Consider the following 19297-nt stretch of genomic DNA (forward strand, 5'->3'; position numbering starts at 1 on the left):
GTTGGAAATCTCCTCTGAAAGCCAGTCATGAACAGCAGCACACTGACAGAATCCGTGCTGTAAGTGTTGGGGGGGGGGGGTACTAATAGTAGAAAAAACAGAGTTAAGTAGTCAAAGTTACACAAATTCTAAATGTCTGAATGTGGTCTCCCGGTTATAACCTTATAAAACTCTGCAAAAGGTTGTAGTCCAAAGTTCAAACAGACTTTCTGACCGTATTCCCTCTTGGTTATGCTGATGTTACAGTTACCTTGGACATCACCATGTACAAGGTTATAAGGGTGACATTTGCCCAGCCATCTTTGGTTCTTGCCTTCCCCTATTCTAGTCATGATAGTAAGCACACCACAGATACAGTGTGCTAAATGCAAAGGTTCAAGATTCTGTCAAAACCTCGAGAAGAACCTGCACTCTTCAGTTACCTGAGCAGAAGCAGAAGAATGCGCAGACAAGGCACAGTGTAAAAAGAAAAGGTAAAGGAATGTGATCTCACCTGGGATCCTGTGGTCTCCATACTTACAGGGGATAGAGGGTTAGAGACAGGACTGCAACAGTGACAACACCACAACACGTGCAGTTAAGCTAAGCTGACAACACAACTGTACTATATGCATACTCTGCATTACTGTTGCCATCACAAACTTAGGAAAGGTTACCAGAGTTGGCAGTCTCTACAGCTAGGGGGAACTGGTAAAACAGCAGATGATGAGGACATCACACTTTTTCAAAATGGCAAAAGCAATCCCTATTCTAACCCTAGAAATAAGGTCTAGCCTATAATGTTTGGAGAATGTATTAACAGTGGGCAAGGTAGCTAAACATTCTGTTATTTTAACCTCTTTCAAGAAGGCAGTGGCTGGGGTCCTTGTAAGAATGCAATCTACATATACTGCCAAAGGATTCCGCTGGGCCTTGTAGCTATGAACCACATTAACAGTGTAAAATCTATTACCAAAGAATCCCAATAGGTCTTGTGCCTGTGGCCCTTCTAAGAATGTAATCTACATTTACTAATAAAAAATCCCAGTGGGTCTTATGGCTGTGGCCCGTGCAAAGAGTGTAATCTACATTTACTACCAAAGAATCCCAATGGGTCTTGTAGCAGTTAATAACGTAACATGGTCAATTGGGAAACTTACCCTTTTTCAGAAAATGCCAGAAAGAGGTTCTGGTCTTCAAAATCATTTAGCCCTGTCTAGCTTAGTACTTCCAAGTGCCAGCATACATGTAGAGTGTGTGTTTCTTTTTACTTTGTTTTAAGGCGTATGAAAAAAGATTGCTAAGTAGATATCTTGGGTACAGCCACCTCTGTGACTATTTTACACATGAAACAGCAATCAGTGTCCATGGTAACCTTGTCCTTATGCAGCATGAGGAAAGTCTCTTTTCACATCACAGCTTGGAATTTGTACACTCTCCTGGCTAATGGCAATGCACCCATTAATGATGTTTTCCAAAACAAGTCCTTCCTATCTGCAGAAGCAACTGGTTACTAATGTCTGATAACACTATCCCCTAACCCTGCACCATACGTTAGAAAAACCTTTTTCTGTAACATTACCGATGCACACATGCACACACAATATTAAACCTGCTCCCTTACTTAGCCCTTACTCTACCCCTACCCAGCGTTTACTCACACAAATACTCCCACCCCTAAAGCTGAAACCTTCACTATACCTGAAGGTTTCTGCATTAGTTTCTTATGACCAAACTTACTTCACAAAGACGTACTCAATGTCCTTCATCTGACACCATCAAATTTAATGAATGGAACCATCTGAGAGTACTTCAATGTCATTCACTCTGCAGACAATTAGAGCAAATCACACTTACTGGTGAAGTTTTTAAATACTATCTGCTGTTCACGAAAGATGTACATTTATTTGGCTTATGCTTTTAACCAGATTTTTTTTTTTTTTTCAAAAATGGCTTAATAAAATTAGAATGCTCTCAGACTACTAGTGGTGTAACTTTCCAAGGCTGATGGGTGTGAATGAGATAACCCACTTCCCTAGGACATGCTACCATTTACTACAAAACTGCTTTTCTAATATTATGGTCATCATAAAATAGATAACCCACCTGCCTAGGACATGTTACTGTTTACTAAAACTATTTTTCAATAGTCTGGTCATCATAAAATAAATAATAAATTTTAGTACCTTGTTTGGCTTCTTTGTGCTGCATTCATATACCATTTGACTGCAAGACACCATGTCATCAGCGCAGTCTGAATCTGGTTCCATCTTAATCTTCTTTCTTGTAGAAGAAAAAAAGATTGTTAAGACTGCTGTGTGTTTCATGAGAGCAGCAGCAGAAGTTTCAAAGACATAACCAAATTAAAAGGCAAAAGCAGCATCATATAACCAGTTCTGATAATAATTACTATATAAACAAATACTTTAAAGTTAATACAGTACTACCTCTGTGGACCAGCACACTATGGAGACTCCTACACCAAATGAAGGCAGCATGATGTGTAAAAGCTGAAAACAACTCTGAGAAAAGATTCTTCTACGGTATCTGTAAAGACAGCACCTACACTCTGCAATCTGAACAAAGTCAAACATGCTCACTGGTCTTAGCTCCGTACCATAAAGGTCTTTGGTCCTTACTATGCCCCAAACTATCAGGTTAGATTAGTGGCCTCTATGATGGAAAAGCTGATTGGGGAAAGAGATGTGATTGAGTGTCCAATGCTGGGTCACCCATTCAAAAAAGGATGCCGGAGAAGTCCAACAACTGGAACACAATCTATGGGAAGGGCCAGAAGTACAACCTCTGCAGCTGGGATGTTGACTGAACAGTGAAAACACACTGGCTGGAGACCAAGAGTTTGTGGAAATGTGCACCTGCACTGGCCTCAGCCCAGCGGATACTGCAAAATGCATTCCAATGTCTTCTCTGGCAAGTTCGACCACAAAATGGTCTCCTTTGAAGTAAAAATAAAACCTGGACCCCCAGCTAACCCTGGAATATTCAGGAACTGGTGGTGGTACTGCAGTAGCATTGTCACCTCACAGTAAGATGTTGTCCTGTTCGATTCTTAGCTAGAGCATCTTCTGTGTGGAGACATGCGTGAATGGGCGTACCTTCGTTGAAGGTTGTGCGTCAGGGCCGGCAACTCGGCACGTAAAAAATCTACTGCCAATTATTAGTGGACCGGAGTTCCGCTGTGGTGACCCCTAACCGGGAAAGGCCGAAAGACACAACTACTCTAAGGCTAATTCCCTGCTATTAAGTGATAACATGGCAAACTTTCAAGCTCCCATAAACCCTGAGAACACTGCTGCCTGTGTAGAATTGTTCACAGAAACTCTATACAAGCATGTGAAACACGGTATAGAGGCAGCTGTACCCACCAGGAAGAAGTACAGAACTAACTTAAAATACAAGCCACCCTGGTAGAATCACAAAATCAAAAGGCTATATAATACAAGGAAGAACATCATGGCAAAAAATTAGGAGGTGTAGCACCCATCAGGATATAAGCACTCTCATCAAACTAAACAAACTCAGAAAACAAATAAAGTCTACCAAAGCCAAATTTTAAGTAAATTTGGCCTCCCAGAGCAAGGACAACCACAAGGCACTCTTTAGATATGCCCTCAACCTCAAAGGCAATACACAATTGTGTGCAGAGCTCACTGTAAATGCAACCACCTGTACTGACCCAGAAGATATAGTAAATCTACTGGCCTAGAAATTCAGCGCCAACTTTACCCCTTTTCCCCTCAACCTATCAGCAAATACCATCAAATATAACTCCCCCTGTTACCCCTAGGGAACAGGTCCTTAATGCTTTCTCTAATGCAAACAGCACTGCATCAATGGGCCCAGACAATATCACAGGATGCCTTCTAAATAGTATGAAACATGACCTATAAGGCCTATTATGTAACAACTTGAACAGCAGCAATAACAAATCCACAACTGGCCACAGCACAAACACAGGTTTAATAAAAAACTCAAAACTCTAGCGCCTCGGCTTACAGCCTTCCAGGAGTAAAACAAAACACACAGCTTTACACAGACTTTATATAACACCATTCATCAATTAATTATTCAATTACACAGTAATCGTTTCCAATTAATCTCTAAATTTAAGCCTACAGGTACCATAGTATTGAAGTTTAAAATAAAAACAGATTCTTTACACAGAAGTTTGTCCTTAATATCGCATATTTCACCAATTTTCATAAAACCTTGCTCTAAAACAGAAGCATTTAACAAAGAATGATCAGCGTTATGAACTGTTTTGAAATGCGTTGCAACATTACTTTCTATGTTACCATTCTTTATATCTCTCATATGTTCCTGTATTCTTATTTTGAATTTCCTTTTGCTTTCTCCTGTATAAAATAAATTAGAAGGGCAGTTGAGGGCATATATTATCCCTTCACTGTTACATGAAAAGCTACCACCAGGAGAAAACATAATACCATTTATTTCTTAAAAATTGTAACACAGAAACATATAGAGCAACCACCACAAGGGCGAGTGCCCCTCATGGCAGGAATTATGTGCAATGTCTCATTAGGCATAGAGAAATAGCTAGAAACCAAAAAATATTTAAAACTTTTTCCTTTTTTTGTAGGAAATACAAGGACTATTTGCTATTATTCTCACCAATTCCATGATCTATAAGGCCCTCTGGAATTGATATTTAACTGTACCTTCCAAACAGGCTTCTTTCCTCATGAATGGAGAACAGCAAAAGTCATCCCTCTGCACAATGGTGGGCCATCTACAAACTCTGCAAACTACAGACCAATAACTCTTACTAGTTTTATAAGCAAAGCCACGGAAAGAATTATCATGGAAATGATCGATAATGATACAGTAAACCTCCAGACGTTGGAATTGATTCTGCAAGGGTCCATCAGTGTAGTAACAGTTTTAACACCACTGCAGTAGTGTGGGGGTGAAGGACCATCAATTCCTCTTGGACTACAAAAGAAAACCCAGAACAAAGGCCATCAATTTAGCGACTTTTCTGGCTGTAGCTGGATAACATCTAAGTATAGTGTAAAACAAGCTCTGAGCCAAACATGAATGAAGGTGATTAGAGACAGAAGAGAAACAGTCCTTTTACAGAAAGTGAAAAAGATAATGGCTACCCACACAAATCCCATTGTATTGTCAATGGCATGGGAATTCAGTTACTTCCTTATGCCTGGCATGAGTCATACAAAGCATTATGGGAAAGAAAGTGGGTTGGGGAAACCAAAATCACGCTGATACATCAAGCCCCACTGGTAGCCACGTTGTGGAAAACAGGTTAAAATTACAAAGAAAGAACTTAGAGTGACTTTGAGGTGTTAAAATAGGTCAGGAAACAAAGAGAGAGAGAGAGAAAAAAAAGATTTTTTTTTTTAGTCCTATGGTGGACATTTCCTTTAACTGCCCATCTAAGACTGACAGCAGTACCTGACAGGGTAAACTACAGACTGATCTGTGACTATACTATGTCATGCACTCGGAGATAAATTCCTGTGCAAACTAGGTGGGATTTCCGTTCCTTTGATTCCAATGCAAGAAAATAAAAGTTTTAGGTGCATGCTGCTTTCTGTTACGTACACAATACTGGAAACATACCGCAGAGTAAAAAGAAATTGAAGGATTGAGTTAAACTACAGGAGTGGGTGGAGTTTTCCTTTAAGAAAAAAAAATATTTTCTTAAAGTACGCAAAGTGGAAAATATGGAAGTGAATGAAAAGCATATGGTGAGACAAAGCCATTAAAATGTGAAATAATGTACAAGGTTCTACTTATGTGAAGTTAAGACTATAGCACAGCACAAGAAATTGTGTGAATTTTAAACTGAACTCAGAATAAGTGCTGTTTAAACTAAACACTCAGGCAAAGTGCAACATAATGTCTTTGTTAAGTTTTAAAGGGACTGTCCCAGAGATTTTTTGTTTTGATTCTGTCTTTGTTTACATTTTCAGTCTAACTTTCTGAGCATATCCCAGCTTTGAATGTGGGGGTTGGGGAAGGGATGCTTACAGGATGTTTCAAAGGTCTTAGCCAGATTCCATCACAGATTGCAGTTGTACTCATCAGCTTTCTTTGAGTTGTTAATCAGTTTCACCTATGCTTTTTATCCTCAGAGAAAAGCAGCCTTTCAGAAATGTTATGACCCAGTTTCCTACTGCCTTGCAGGTAAGCATATGAATAATGCAAAGCTAAAACATTAGTAAATAGAGTTTTCTGCTCATTTCATATTTTATTTTGCACTAATATCTGAATGTTAGCCAAGTCCAGTGATTTTATGATTTTATGGCATGACTGCCACTAGCTCTGCATAAAGCATATGAATGATGCAAGGTTCAAACAGTAGTATAAACATTCTTCTCTTTTTTTCATGCTTTACTGTTTTTCATTTCTAAATACTAGCCAACTACAATGGCTTTCTGACATGCTGGTGGCTCTATAAAAAGCACATCTTCACTTTCTAATCTAAAGTGCTGATTTCTAAATACTAATGAAACGCCCTGAACTTTATAACCTGGCTGTTTATACTTCTGTAAAAGTAAGAGTGATGCAAGTTTTATTATTAGTAGACTGTCCTCATCTATTCCAATAAGTTCATACTTTATTTTGTGCTGACTTCTGTCTACTAGAAGTGATTTCTCTGTCTACATGTTGCATCGTTGTTTGTTACTGCATTGTACAATATGCTCTTCAGCTCTTTTTCTTCTCTTCTTACCCTACAACTGCAGGCATCATTTGTGGCTGGTCTGACCGTGGTGATCTGTAAACAAATAACTGAAAGGGTACTGTGTAGACTTCTGGTCATTGTTCCATCTGTTTGTAATCCCTGATGACTAAAAGATTCCTAGTCTGACAACTATTCATTCTATATGATGTTCACCTACACACTCCAGACTCAGTGGACAATAAAAAGTACAGTTTTGTACCTACCATAAATGTAGATGTTCGAGTGTTCACCCTGCTGCAGTCATCACACTTGGGTTATCCTGTCGTCAGGCGGTCCCGCAGTCGGCCTGAGTTCCAAAGTCTTGGTCCGGCGTTGGATGTTGTCGCTTCTTCCCTGACGTCAGTGCGCCAGGGGTATATAAGAGGCATCCGACGCCATTTTCTTTAGTTTTTCTTGCCCCAGATGTCAGGTGCCCCCCAACAGGAGGTCACTACATAGTACCAATAATAAAAGTGAAACACAAATAAAATATACCTCCAGCTATAGGCAAATATACCACAAAGGGTGTATCAGATTAAAAGGCATAGAAAAGGTCTCAGTTAGATCAGAGGGGCTGGAGGGAGGGTAACCTGGACTGCAGCAGGGTGAACACTCGAACATCTACATTTATGGTAGGTACAAAACTGTACTATGTTCATCGTGTTACCCTGCTGCAGTCATCACACTTGGGTTGAATCCCAAAGCTAAGGATGGGAGGTGGAATCAAACAGGGTTAGAAGAAGCTAGTAGGCCCTGCAAAACTGCAGTGGCAAAACCAACTCTAGTCTTAGAGTATAGTGGTAAGTGATAGTGTTTGGTGAAGGTGTGTACTGAACTCCAAGCTGCAGCTTCCAGAACATCCTTGGTTGGTACCCCCCTGAGGAAGGCTGTAGATATAGCCGCTTCCCTGGTGGAGTGGGGCCTTATGCTAGCAGGAAAGTACAGTTTTGTACCTACCATAAATGTAGATGTTCGAAGATCCACATTGCTGCAGTCCTTACATATGGGTAGTCCTCTGTCCTCGGTCGGCCCGAATACCAAAGTATTAGGCTGACGCCGGTCATGCAGATCTGACATCAGAGCGCCAGGGTATAAAAGCGCATGACCGACGTCATATCCTCAGTCTTCTCTTGCCCCAGATGTCAGAAGGCCCTAAAAAGAAAGGCCACAGCCCAAAAACAGGATACCTCCCAAAAACATGCCCCACAACAACCATCACCCAAACCATATAACCATGCCAAACTACAGACGGGAAGGAGGGAGGGGACTGCAGCAATGTGGATCTTCGAACATCTACATTTATGGTAGGTACAAAACTGTACTATGTTCTTCATCTCACATTGCTGCAGTCCTTACATATGGGTAGAATCCCAAAGCAGAGGTAAAGGGAGGATGGCAAAATCATAAAGCATTAGGGGCTGCGAAATGCCCTGTAATATTGCAGTGGCAAATCCAGCCCTAGACTTAGAATAAAGAGGAAGGTGGTAATGCTTGGAAAAAGTATGTACTGAACTCCAAGTGGCTGCTTCCAAAATATCTTTGTAGCTACCCCTTAGAAAGGCAGTAGAAGTGGCAGTAGCTCTAGTGGAATGAGGTCTGATTCCAGCCGGAATCTCCTTACCATGATGGGAATAACAGAAAGAAATACAAAACCCAATCCATTTAGAAATAGTTTGTTTTGAAACAGATTTTCCCTGAGAACCCAAAGCAAAAGAAACAAACAACTGCTGAGACTGCCTGAACCCCTTGGTTCTGCTCAAATAATAACTAACTGCCTGTGAATATCCAAAGTATGCAAAATCTTCTCCCTTTATTTTGAGGGTTTGCATAAAAAGTAGGCAAATGAATAGTTTGGTTCAAGGCCACACTAGAAACCACTTTAGGCATAAAGGAAGGATTAGTACGCAAAGATACCCTATCCTTATGAAAAATCAGGAAAGGTTCCACTGCCATAAGGGCCTGAAATTCAGAAACCCTTCTTGCAGAGGTAATGGCCAACAAAAAAGCAGTCTTCCATGATAAATACTTTAACTCGGCAGTAGCTGCAGGCTCAAAAGGTTGTAGAGTGAGCTTTTCCAACACAAAATTGAGATCCCAAGCAGGAGTAGGAGCTCTACGTGGGGTCTTATGTTCTTTGCCCCTCTAAGAAATTGCTTAAACAAAGGATGGGAAAATAAAGGAGGGTCACAGTCATAGTGAGCAGAAATGGCTGCAGCATGAACCTTTATCGAGGAGAACGACAAACCCTTGTCCAATAACTCAGTAAGATATTGAAGAGAAACACTTAAATCAGGCTTGGAAACATCAAAGTCCTTCGCTTTGCTCCAAAGAAAAATCTCCTCCATTTATCAGCGTAAACTTTCCTTGTACTAGGCCTTCTGGCCTCCAAAATAACATTCAAAACTTGTTGTGGAAGCTGAGACCCTCCAGGGTCTAAAACAGAATATGCCAGGCTGTGAGATGCAGAGACTGAATCTTGACATTGAGGAAGTGATTGCCCTCCTGAGACAAAAGATGCGGAATCAAAGGCAGAGGCCATGGAGGCTCCCAAACTCCTCAGTAGTGGGTACCAGTGCTGTCGAGGCCAATCCGCGCTATCAGAATCATGGATGGCTTGTCTATTCTGGCCTTCAGGAGTACCTTGGGAATGAGAGGCAGAGGTGGAAAGGCATAGACATGAAGATTGCTCCAACTGAATGATAGAGCATCCACCTTCCAAGCTGTGGGATGAAACATTTTGTGCAAAACTTTGGCAACTGGTAATTTAATGGAGAAGCGAACAGATCTATGTCTGGAGTCCCCATAACACTGTCAACTTTTGAAACACATGAGGATCCACAATTTGTCTGCTCAACACATCCGCTAAGGAGTTCTGTGCTCCTGGTAGAAACCTTGCCTGAAGATTGAGGTGTAAACTGAGAGCAGTCTCCCACAAAATCATTGCTTGCCTGCAAAGAGGGTGAATGGGTTCCCCTTGCTTGTTGATGTACCACATGACAGTAGTGTTGTCTGTTTGAATCAACACCTGTCCTGGGTGAAGTAAATCCTTGAAAGCCATCAATGCAAATTGGACTGCTAACATCTCCTTCAAGTTGATATGCAAATGTTGAAGTCTGACAGGCCACGTGTCTTGCACCCATTTTCCATTGAGGTGTGCTCCCAAGCCTTGTCCGAGGCATCTGTCGTTAGAATCTGACTCGCCTCTGGTCGGGTCACAGAGAGTCCCTTGTTTAGGTGACATTCCTGAGCCCACCACAAAATTCTTTCTGAATGCAAGGTATTATTTGAATGACAGTGTCTAGATCTTGGCAGTGTTGTGTCCATACATTTTGAGATACCACTGAAGCTTCCTCATATGCAGTTTGGCATTGGGAAGCACCAGAATACAAGATGCCATGAACCCCAAGGCTTGAAGGACTGTCCTTGCAGTCAGCCTGGACTGTAGAGACATTTGATGGAAATAAAGAGAAAGGCTTCTTTGTTTGTCCGGGGTCAAAAGGCCATCTGGGAAGCTGTATTCAGTCTCACACCCAGAAAGCACATGTCCTGAGAGGGTACTAGACTGGACTTTGTTTCGTTCACAGAATACCCTAGGCATCTTAACACTACCATCACATACTGTAGATGATGCAGAAGTTCGCTTTGTGTTGTGCAATAATCAGGCAATCGTCCAAATAAGGATAAATCTGTATTCCTTTTAACCTGAAAAAGGCTATCACTGGAGCCAGAACCTTTGTGAACACTCTGGTGCAGTAGATAAGCCAAAGGGCAATGCAGAGAACTGATAATGTAAATTTCCAGCCAAACGCAGGTACCTCCTGCAACTGGGCCTGATAGGAACATGAAGATAAGCCTCTTTGAGATCCAGAGTTACCATCCAGTGATCTTTTCCCAACAGAGGTAAAAGCTGTTGTAACGTCAGCATTTTGAACTTTGGAATGTCCAGATAAGTGTTGAGGATAGATAAATCCTAAATTAGTCTCCACGTGTTCCCTTTCTTTGGTACTAGAAACAGGCGAGAATAAAATCCTAGTCCCACTTCTGACAGAGGAACTGGCTGTATAGCTCCTATTTGAAGAAGTAAAGAAATCTGCTTGTGAGCCTCTATCCTTTGCCGAGGAGGAACGTCTGGCATGCCTTTGAAAGGAGGCAAAGTATGGAAATAGAACTTGTAGCCTCGGTTTACAATGTCCAATACCCATTTGTCCTGGGTGACTAAAAGCCAGTTTTGCTTGAAGAGTGCTAATTTCCCTCCCAAAGGAGCTGCCAGGGAAGAAGAATCTGGCAGCTGAAAATGCAGGTCATTGGGCCTGTTTACGAAAGGACTGGCCCCTGCCCTCACCTGCAGATTGTGCAGGTGAACTCCAAGTTCTAGGCCTGAATGTACTGTGAGCTCTGCCCCTGCCACGTCTAGATCTACCCCTAGACTGAGAATCAGAAGAAGGGTAGGTCCACCCCTTAGTAGGCCAATTTCTACTAAACTTTGGAGGTTGCACCTGCAAAAAATCTTTAACAGTCTGCATAGACTTAGCCTTGTCTTCCATTTTCTTCAAAACCGACTCCACAGGGGACCAAACAAAACTTCAGACTGTAAAGGGGCATCCAGAATTCTAGTTTTAACATGCTCGGACAAATTCTGATCCTTAAGCCAGGCGTTTCGCTAAGAACTGATCCAGTGGCAGCCACCCTAGAAGAGGCCTGTACAGCATCAAAACTACACTGCAAAGAATGCTTACCCACCTGTTCAGAGACATGTACTAAATCCTGCAATTCTTTACACTCTATGCCCTCTGCCAAAGCATCCACTTTAGATTTTAGCTGAGAAAGGAGGAAATTCTGATACTTCAACATATGAAACTGGCAATTTAAAGCCCTCATTGCTAAAGTAGAAGAGGTATACACCTTCTTACCCCCATCTATCCAAAGCTCTAGCTTCCTTATCTAGAGGAACCGGATTCTTTACAACAGAAGCTCTAACACCCTTAGGCCCCTGACTAATAGTTTCTGGGTCCACCCTAGGACTCTTATACAGATATTTATGAGCCTCAGGCACCCTGTAATACCTGTCCGGTTTAACTGGCGAGGAGGCAAAGAATCTGGATTAAGGGAAGCCTCCGAGAAAACATCTTGAACAACATCCAAAACAGGAGGTATAGCCAAGGGTCTATGCTGTGGTAAAACAAGAATTCCCTAAGCCTCTTCGTGAATCAGAGAAATCCTGTCCTTCCCACTTAAAATGCTCCCTCATGGAATGCAGAGTTTCTGAAAACAAAAATCCTCTGGAGGAGAAGCAGAAGGAGTGGAATCCTCTGCATCAGAATCCAAATAAGGGGAAAATCTTGAATATCTTCAGCAGAAGAGTCTGAGTCGCCTGAGGCCTGATCCAAACTTTCCAACTCTGGCTCCACCCTGGGCCTCTTATCAGGAGGGGCATAGAACCTCTAATTAAAGTAATCAAATCTTCTGCCATTTTAAGCATGTGCTTTTAGGCACAGACCCTGAAGTACCTGGAGGGACACCAGAGGAAGGCAAAACAGACCTGCCCTTAGAAGAAGCCTTAGAAAAGTAGCAGAAGGCCTAACCACCTTAGGCATAGAAGGGAGAACAGTAACCTGAGAGGCCCCTTCAGCTTGACCTGACTCCTGTGAGGCCACATCCTGCAAAATCAAAGTTTCCCCTGAGACTCAACCAAACTTCAGCCGGATCCACCTGCTCCACTGTAGCTTCTGCAGGACCGCATCCGAACGGACGAATCAACCTGTCTAGGTTTCAAGGATTTGTCTTTGGCGCTTCTTCGGCGCCGGAGGATCCGACGCATATTATAATTACACCACTTACCAAAGACTAACCTAGCACAATCTAACCTTCTTTTATAGTGCGCTTATTAAACCTAGCACAAAACCGACACCCGACACGCTGTGGTCCGTCCCAAACAAGGAATGCAAAGAGAGTGATAATCCCTATGCGGTATCTGTTTCCCACAAGAAATACAATTATTCACTTTTTCTGACATCCGGAATTAACTGAGGCAAGAAAAACAAAATATTCCCAACGGGTACTTAGCCCAACTTGGTTTCGGTCTGAAACTCAGAATACGAAAATTTCAGAACGCCGAACGGCACTTGCAACGCTGCTTCTGCATCGGACCATGCGGCAAAAAAGACTGAGGATATGACGTCGGTCATGCACTTTTATACCCTGACGCTCTGATGTCAGATCTGAGTGCCCATGACCGACGTCAGCCTAATACTTTGGTATTCGGGCCGACCGAGGACAGCGGACTACCCATATGTAAGGACTGCAGCAATGTGAGATGAAGAACATCTGGTTTTCCATGATGAGTGTAGCAAAAACGTATGCAATGCCCTATCCATTTTGAAATGCTTTGTTTTGAGATAGCCTTTCCTTGTGATGCTGTAGCATAGGATACAAATAGCTGGTCAGATTTTCTGAAAGCCTTAGTTTTATCCAAGTAGTAACGTAGTTGCCTGTGAATGTCCAAGGAGTGCAGGAGTCTTTCTCCTTTATTCTGTGGATTTGGGAAAAAGGTGGGTAAATGGATGGTTTGATTTAGAGCCGCACTGGATACCACCTTTGGCATAAAGGAGGGGTTAGTTCATAGAGAAACTCTGTCTTGATGAAAAATGAGGAAAGGCTCTACTGCCATTAGTGCCTGTAGCTCTGAGACTCTTCTGGCTGAAGTAATTGCTAGCAGCAGGGCAGTTTTCCATGATATAAACTTTAAATCTGCTGAGAAACCTGGCTCAAAAGGTGGTAGCATAAGTTTTTCCAGAACAAAGTTGAGGTCCCAAGTTGGTGCTCTCCTGGGAGGCCATATGTTTTTGGCCCCTCTGAGGTACTGCCTTAGAAGTGTATGTGAAAATAAGGGAGGATCAGTGTTGTAATGAGCTGAAATAGCTGAGGCGTGTATTTTAATAGATGAAAAGGAAAGTCCCTTGTGTAACATCTCAGTTAAATATTGTAGAACCTGAGGAATGTTCGGCTCAAGGGGATTGTGGCCTTTAGCTTGGTTCCAGGCACGAAATCTTTTCCATTTGTCTGAGTAAGCTTTCCTGGTGCTGGGCCTCCTGGCCTCCAGAATGACATCCATAACAGCTTGTGAAAGAGGAGCTTGCTGTTTGCTTAGGTGATCTGCCATGCAGCCAGATTTAAAGTCCTGAGCTGGCTGTGTAGAATCTGACTGTCTTGCTGTGTGAGCAGATGAGGAATTTGTGGTAAAATCCATGGTGGGCTGTGGACCATGTTCTTTAGTAGTGGGTACCAGTGCTGGCGTGGCCAGTCTGGGGCAATGAGTATCATTCATGGTCTCTCCATTCTGACTTTCAGCAGCACCTTTGTTAGAAGGGACAATGGAGGGAAGGCATATACTGTCAACTTTTTCCAATTGAATGAGAGTGCGTCCACTTTCCAAGCTTGATGGTGGAATGTCCTTGTGCAAAATTTTGATAGCTGATAGTTTTGGGGGCTGGCAAACAGGTCTATGTCTGGGAGCCCCCATTTTTGAGTTATCATTGCAAATACTTGTAGATCCAGTTTCCACTCGTGGGGATCCATGATGTTCCTACTTAGGTTGTCTGCCAATGTGTTCTTTTTTCCTGGCAGGAATTGTGCTTGTAATTGAACTTGGTAAGTCAGTGCTGTGTTCCACAAGGTCATTGCTTGCCTGCACAGAGGGCAGGAATGTGTACCCCCTTGTTTGTTTATGTACCACATTACTGTGGTATTGTCTGTCCTTATCATAGGTTCATAGGTTTATACTAGGCTATCTGCCCTAAGGCATTTATAAGCCTAGCCCAAATTTTTGTGGCTTACGCCACCCCTTATATGAAAAAATACTGTGCCCATTAGTTTGTTGTGCCTCTGTCCAGCAGTGACCCAGAGATGATTCCCGGGGTAAACCTACGATCTCCCAGCCACAGGTCTAGATTTCTCTTGAACAGAGTCAGCGAGGTGCTCTGCCTCACATGGACCGGGATTTTATTCCACAGCATAGGAGTCTCTGAGTGATAAATCTATCCCTCCAGCACGCCCTATTTATATCCGTTAAGGTTTAAGTCGCTTGCTCTAGTGGTTTTGGTGGATTTGGATTTTTGAGGTGGAGCATGTCCATTAATTCCAGGTTGGACATGGCCTTGTATGTCAGGCACATGTCACCTCTGAGCAGACGGTATGCGACTGAATAGAGCTGGAGTTTCTTCAATCTGGCAGCATATGACAGATTTTGGAGTCCCTTTATCCTTTTGGTGAGGAACTTTGGGGTCTCTCCAATTGCTGCAGATGTCGGGTGAGATACATCCCAATGGGGCATTGTACTCGATCATTGGTCTGATAAGTGAAGAGTATAGGGAACAATGACCTCACTAGATCTGGATGTGAATCCCTTCATGATCAGGTGGGCAATGTAGAAGGTCTTTCTAACCACTTTAGCAACGTGAGTGTCAAAAGAAAGGCCACTGTCAACCTGGGTCCCCAGGTCCCTGATAACCTCTTCTGTGCTTAGTGGACTGCCAACTATATGGTAGCTTGGGGGATACCTTGTTTTTCCCAAAGGGTATGACTATACATTTTTGGCTTTAACTTCAGGCCATGGCTCTGGCACCAGCTATCTGTTTCCGTGAGTCCCTTCTGAAGGATATCCGTGTCCGATGCACTTTCCACTATGGCCCAGTTTGCAGTCGCCTGCAAACTTTGTCAGCCAAAGTCCTCCCATGTTGGCCTGTACTTGAGAAGTAGATGCCAAACAATAGCTAGGACCGAGCCCTGTGGGACACCACTTGTGACCGCTTGGAGTCTGACACAGCGCCAGCAACTCTAACCCTGTGGGTTCTGTCCTTAAGCCAGTTTGCAACCCATCTTGTGACATATGGGTTTACATTTAAGCTGGTAAGTTTTTCTACAATACCTTTGCAAGGTCAAGGTAGGCTGTATGGACTGCCTTTCCCTCATCAATGGCCTTGGTGACTGTTTCGAAGAAGTCGACCAAGTTCAAAAGGCATGATCTTCCCTTGACAAAGCCAAACTGGGTCGGGTCCAATGTCTGCAAGTCCCCTATATCTTTGTTTATGAGCTCCATTATGATCCTCTCCATAGCTTTGCAGACTAGACTTGTTAAGCTTATGGGGTGGTAATTACCAGGGGCCGTAGAGGCGCCGCCTTTGTGGAGTGGGACCACAGTTGCCGACGCCACCCTTGGGCACGATCCTGTGGTAAGGCTGAGATTAAACAGCTGCCTTATGTGCGGTTTAATTCCTCATTTAGCTCGTAGCACACAGCCGGGGACACCATCCGTCCCATTGATGCTGTGTTTTAGCTTTAGAGAGAGCAGCTTTCACCGCATTTGAGATGTCCGGAGGCTACACTCGGCTGGGATAGTTATCTCTCCTTTAGGGGAGAGGGGTGAAGTTTGCACTGAACCTGTCTACCAGTATGTTGGCAATGTCTGTGGGTTCAGTGATTTTTGTATCATTTTGGACTAATTCTGAGCATATCTGGGAGTTTCCACCCAGGTTCCTAACATAGCTGAAAAAGGCCTTATGATTGTCCTTTGAATCCATGGCAATTTTTCTCTCAAAATTGGCCTTAGTTGATTTTATGAGTGCTCGTATTTTTTCACTAATAATGATCAGGGGTGACTTCCCTTTTATGGATTTTGTTCTATCATGTAATAGCTTTCTCCTCTTATTGTAAAGTTTGTCCTGGATGTAAGAGGTCCTTGAAGGCAGTCAGAGCATGCTGTACAGCTAGCATTTCTATTTGATTGATGTGCAGATTTCTTTGATCTGTAGTCCATTTGCCTTGAACGCACTGTCCTGCCATGTGTGCCCCCCAGGAATAGTTCGATGCATCTGTTGTCATAGTTTGCCTGGCTGGGGGAATGGTGAAAGGCTGACCCTTGTTGAGGTGACATGCCTGTGACCACCATAGAAACTCCTGTTGAAGGCAGGGAATGAGATGTATCACTGTTTCCAAGCTGTGGCTGTGTTGAGTCCATACGCTTTTCAGGTACCATTGTAATTTCCTCATATGCAGTTTTGCAAATGGTACTAGTAGTATGTAAGATGCCATGAATCCCAAGGCCTGCAGAATTTCTCTTGCAGGGAGCTGTGTCTTTGTTGCCATTATTTTGAAGTATTGAGTTAGTTGTAGTTGCTTTTCTGGCGTGAGATATGGCATCAGGGCCGTTGTATTCAAGCTGGCACCCAGGAATGTCATGTTCTGTGAGGGCACTAGTTTTGATTTCTTTTCATTTACTGTGTACCCTAGGCAACTTAGAAGGTGTTTGACAAACGCCAGATGTTGTAAGAGAATGTCCTTGCTTTCTGCTTGGATGAGGCAGTCGTCCAAGTATGGGTATATTTGAATTCCCCTTTGTCTGCAGTATGCAATTACTGGTGCCAGGCATTTTGTGAAGACACTGGGTGCAGTAGATAAGCCAAAGGGCAGTGCAGAGAATTGGTAATGGGTTGAATCTGCAATGAAACGGAGGTATCTTCTGCAATTTTGTCTGATAGGGACATGCAGGTATGCCTCCTTGAGGTCCAACGTTACTAGCCAAGCCTTCTTGCCCAACATGGGAAGAAGCTGCTGTAGTGTTAGCATCTTGAATTTGGGAACTTGCAAGTAGGTATTTAGAACTGAAAGGTCCAGAATGGGTCTCCATGCATTGTCCTTTCTGGGGACTAGAAAGAGCCTTGAGTAAAATCCTTGGCCTTACTCCTGTGTAGGTACCAGCTGAATGGCTCTCATGTCCATGAGAACTGCAATTTGTTTTTGTGCCTCTGCCCATTGATTTGGTGGCAGGTTTGGCATTCCTTTTCTCCTTAGCAAAGTGTGGAAATGGAATCTGTATCCTTGTGAGATAATGTCTAGGACCCATTTGTCCTTTATGATGATGCATCAGTTGTCTGCAAAAGGTGCAAATTTTCCTCCCAAGGGAGCTGCCAAGAGAACTTTTCTTGGCAGATTGAGGGTTAAGTCATTGTGTTTGTCTTTTAGCAGTTTGGGGCCTGTCCTCCTCCCCTTTTTGTTGCAGTGCCCCATTGGTGAGGTTTGTAAGGGATTTGTGCTTGACCTCTGCCCCTTGGGCGTCTGTATTTACCCCTCTGTGGTCTGTCAGAAGCTGGAAAGGACAAATTGTTTGTTGGCCAATTTCTGCTGAAGCAAGGGGGTTATACCTGTAAGAAATCTTTGACTGTCTGCATAGACTTTGCCTTAACCTCCATTTTCTTTAAAACCTCTTCTGCTTTAACCCCAAATAAGACATCCTGCTGTAAAGGTGCATCTAGTAACTTTGCTTTAACATGATCAGGCAGAGTTTGTTCCTTTAACCAAGCATGCCTACGTATGACAGGCCCAGTAACAGCTGCTCTACAGGAAGCTTCCAATGAACCAAATCCACATTGTAAAGTGTGTTTGCCCACCTGTTCAGCTGCATGCAACAGATCCTGCATTTCCTTGAATTCAGACTGTTGAGAGTGTGTGCTCATCTTTTGCTTTAATTGAGACATTAGGAATTGCTGATATTTCAGCATGTGAAATTGTTAATTTAGTGCTCTCATAGCAAGAGTAGCTGAGGTGTAAACCTTCTTCCCCCACCTATCTAGTGCTCTGGAGTCCCTTTCAGAGGGCACAGGATTTTTAGCCATAGAAGCCTTAGCCCCTTTGGGACCCTGGGAGATTGTCTCTGGATCAGCAACAGGGCTTTTATAAAGGAATTTGTGAGAGTCAGGTACTCTGTAATATCTGTCTGGTTTGGCTGGAGCAGGAGGCAGAGAATCTGGATTTAGACTAGATTCTAAGTAGACATCATCCACAATGTCTAAAACTGGAGGGATAGCAAGTGGTCTGTGCTGGGGAAGTAAAAGAAACTCTCAGAGCCTTTTCTTTGAGTTGGAGTAGTCCTGACCTTCCCAGTGGAAGTGTTCCCTCATGGTATTAAGGGTTTCCCCGAAGGAATAGTCTTCAGGGGGAGATGCTGAGGGAATGGAATCTTCAGCATCAGAATCTTCATAAGGGGGGAAAGAGTAATCCTGTTCTTCAGAGGAGTCTGAGGAAATAGAAACTTGATCAGAAGAGGCATAATCCTCCTCTTGTCTTGGCCTTTTGTCTGGGGGGGGTTGGGAACCCCTGATCAGATTAATCAAATCTTCAGCCATCTTAAGCATCTGTTTCTTAGGCATGGGGCCTTGAACTGGAGACTGATGTACAGTCTTTTTAGGCTTTAAAGGAGTCTTAAGCTTAGCATAAGATTTTATGGTGAGAGTCGTCGGTCTGAAGACACCTTCCGTAGCCAAAGGTGTTTACACAGCACCGGCTTCTCCTTCTGCAATGTTGTCGGTAGGGCCTAAAGAAAATGGCTGCGTCGGCCTAGTACTCTCTGCTTGAGAATCCAAAGCGGTCTGGGGTTCCAATTCTGCGGTCGTCAGGGGCTGCGTAGGCGCCTCACTGAAAACCGGAGAACTGGCGACCGGCCCAGCCGAGGCCTCGGAGTCTGGCTTGGATCTAGGCTGCCTGTCTTTATCTTTGCGTTTTTTATGCACGCTGGTAGTCGTTTGCTCCGACGGCATAGTA

General features: G+C 43.2%; 1 protein-coding gene across 6 annotated transcripts in view; it reads right to left on the bottom strand.

Moving 5' to 3' along the window:
* Positions 1-19297, bottom strand: part of SETX (senataxin) — a 2451437-nt gene that overhangs the window by 1622659 nt on the left and 809481 nt on the right. For all 6 annotated transcript variants that reach the window (XM_044058409.1, XM_044058411.1, XM_044058407.1 and 3 more), the window contains one exon: positions 2166-2262. In XM_044058409.1, the coding sequence (XP_043914344.1) occupies positions 2166-2262 (97 nt within the window). The remainder of the gene's footprint in view (positions 1-2165; positions 2263-19297) is intronic.

The sequence above is a fragment of the Protopterus annectens genome, chromosome 16.part0 (genome assembly GCF_019279795.1).
Source record: "Protopterus annectens isolate FY-2018-M chromosome 16.part0, PAN1.0, whole genome shotgun sequence".
NCBI classification, from domain to species: Eukaryota; Metazoa; Chordata; order Ceratodontiformes; family Protopteridae; genus Protopterus; species Protopterus annectens.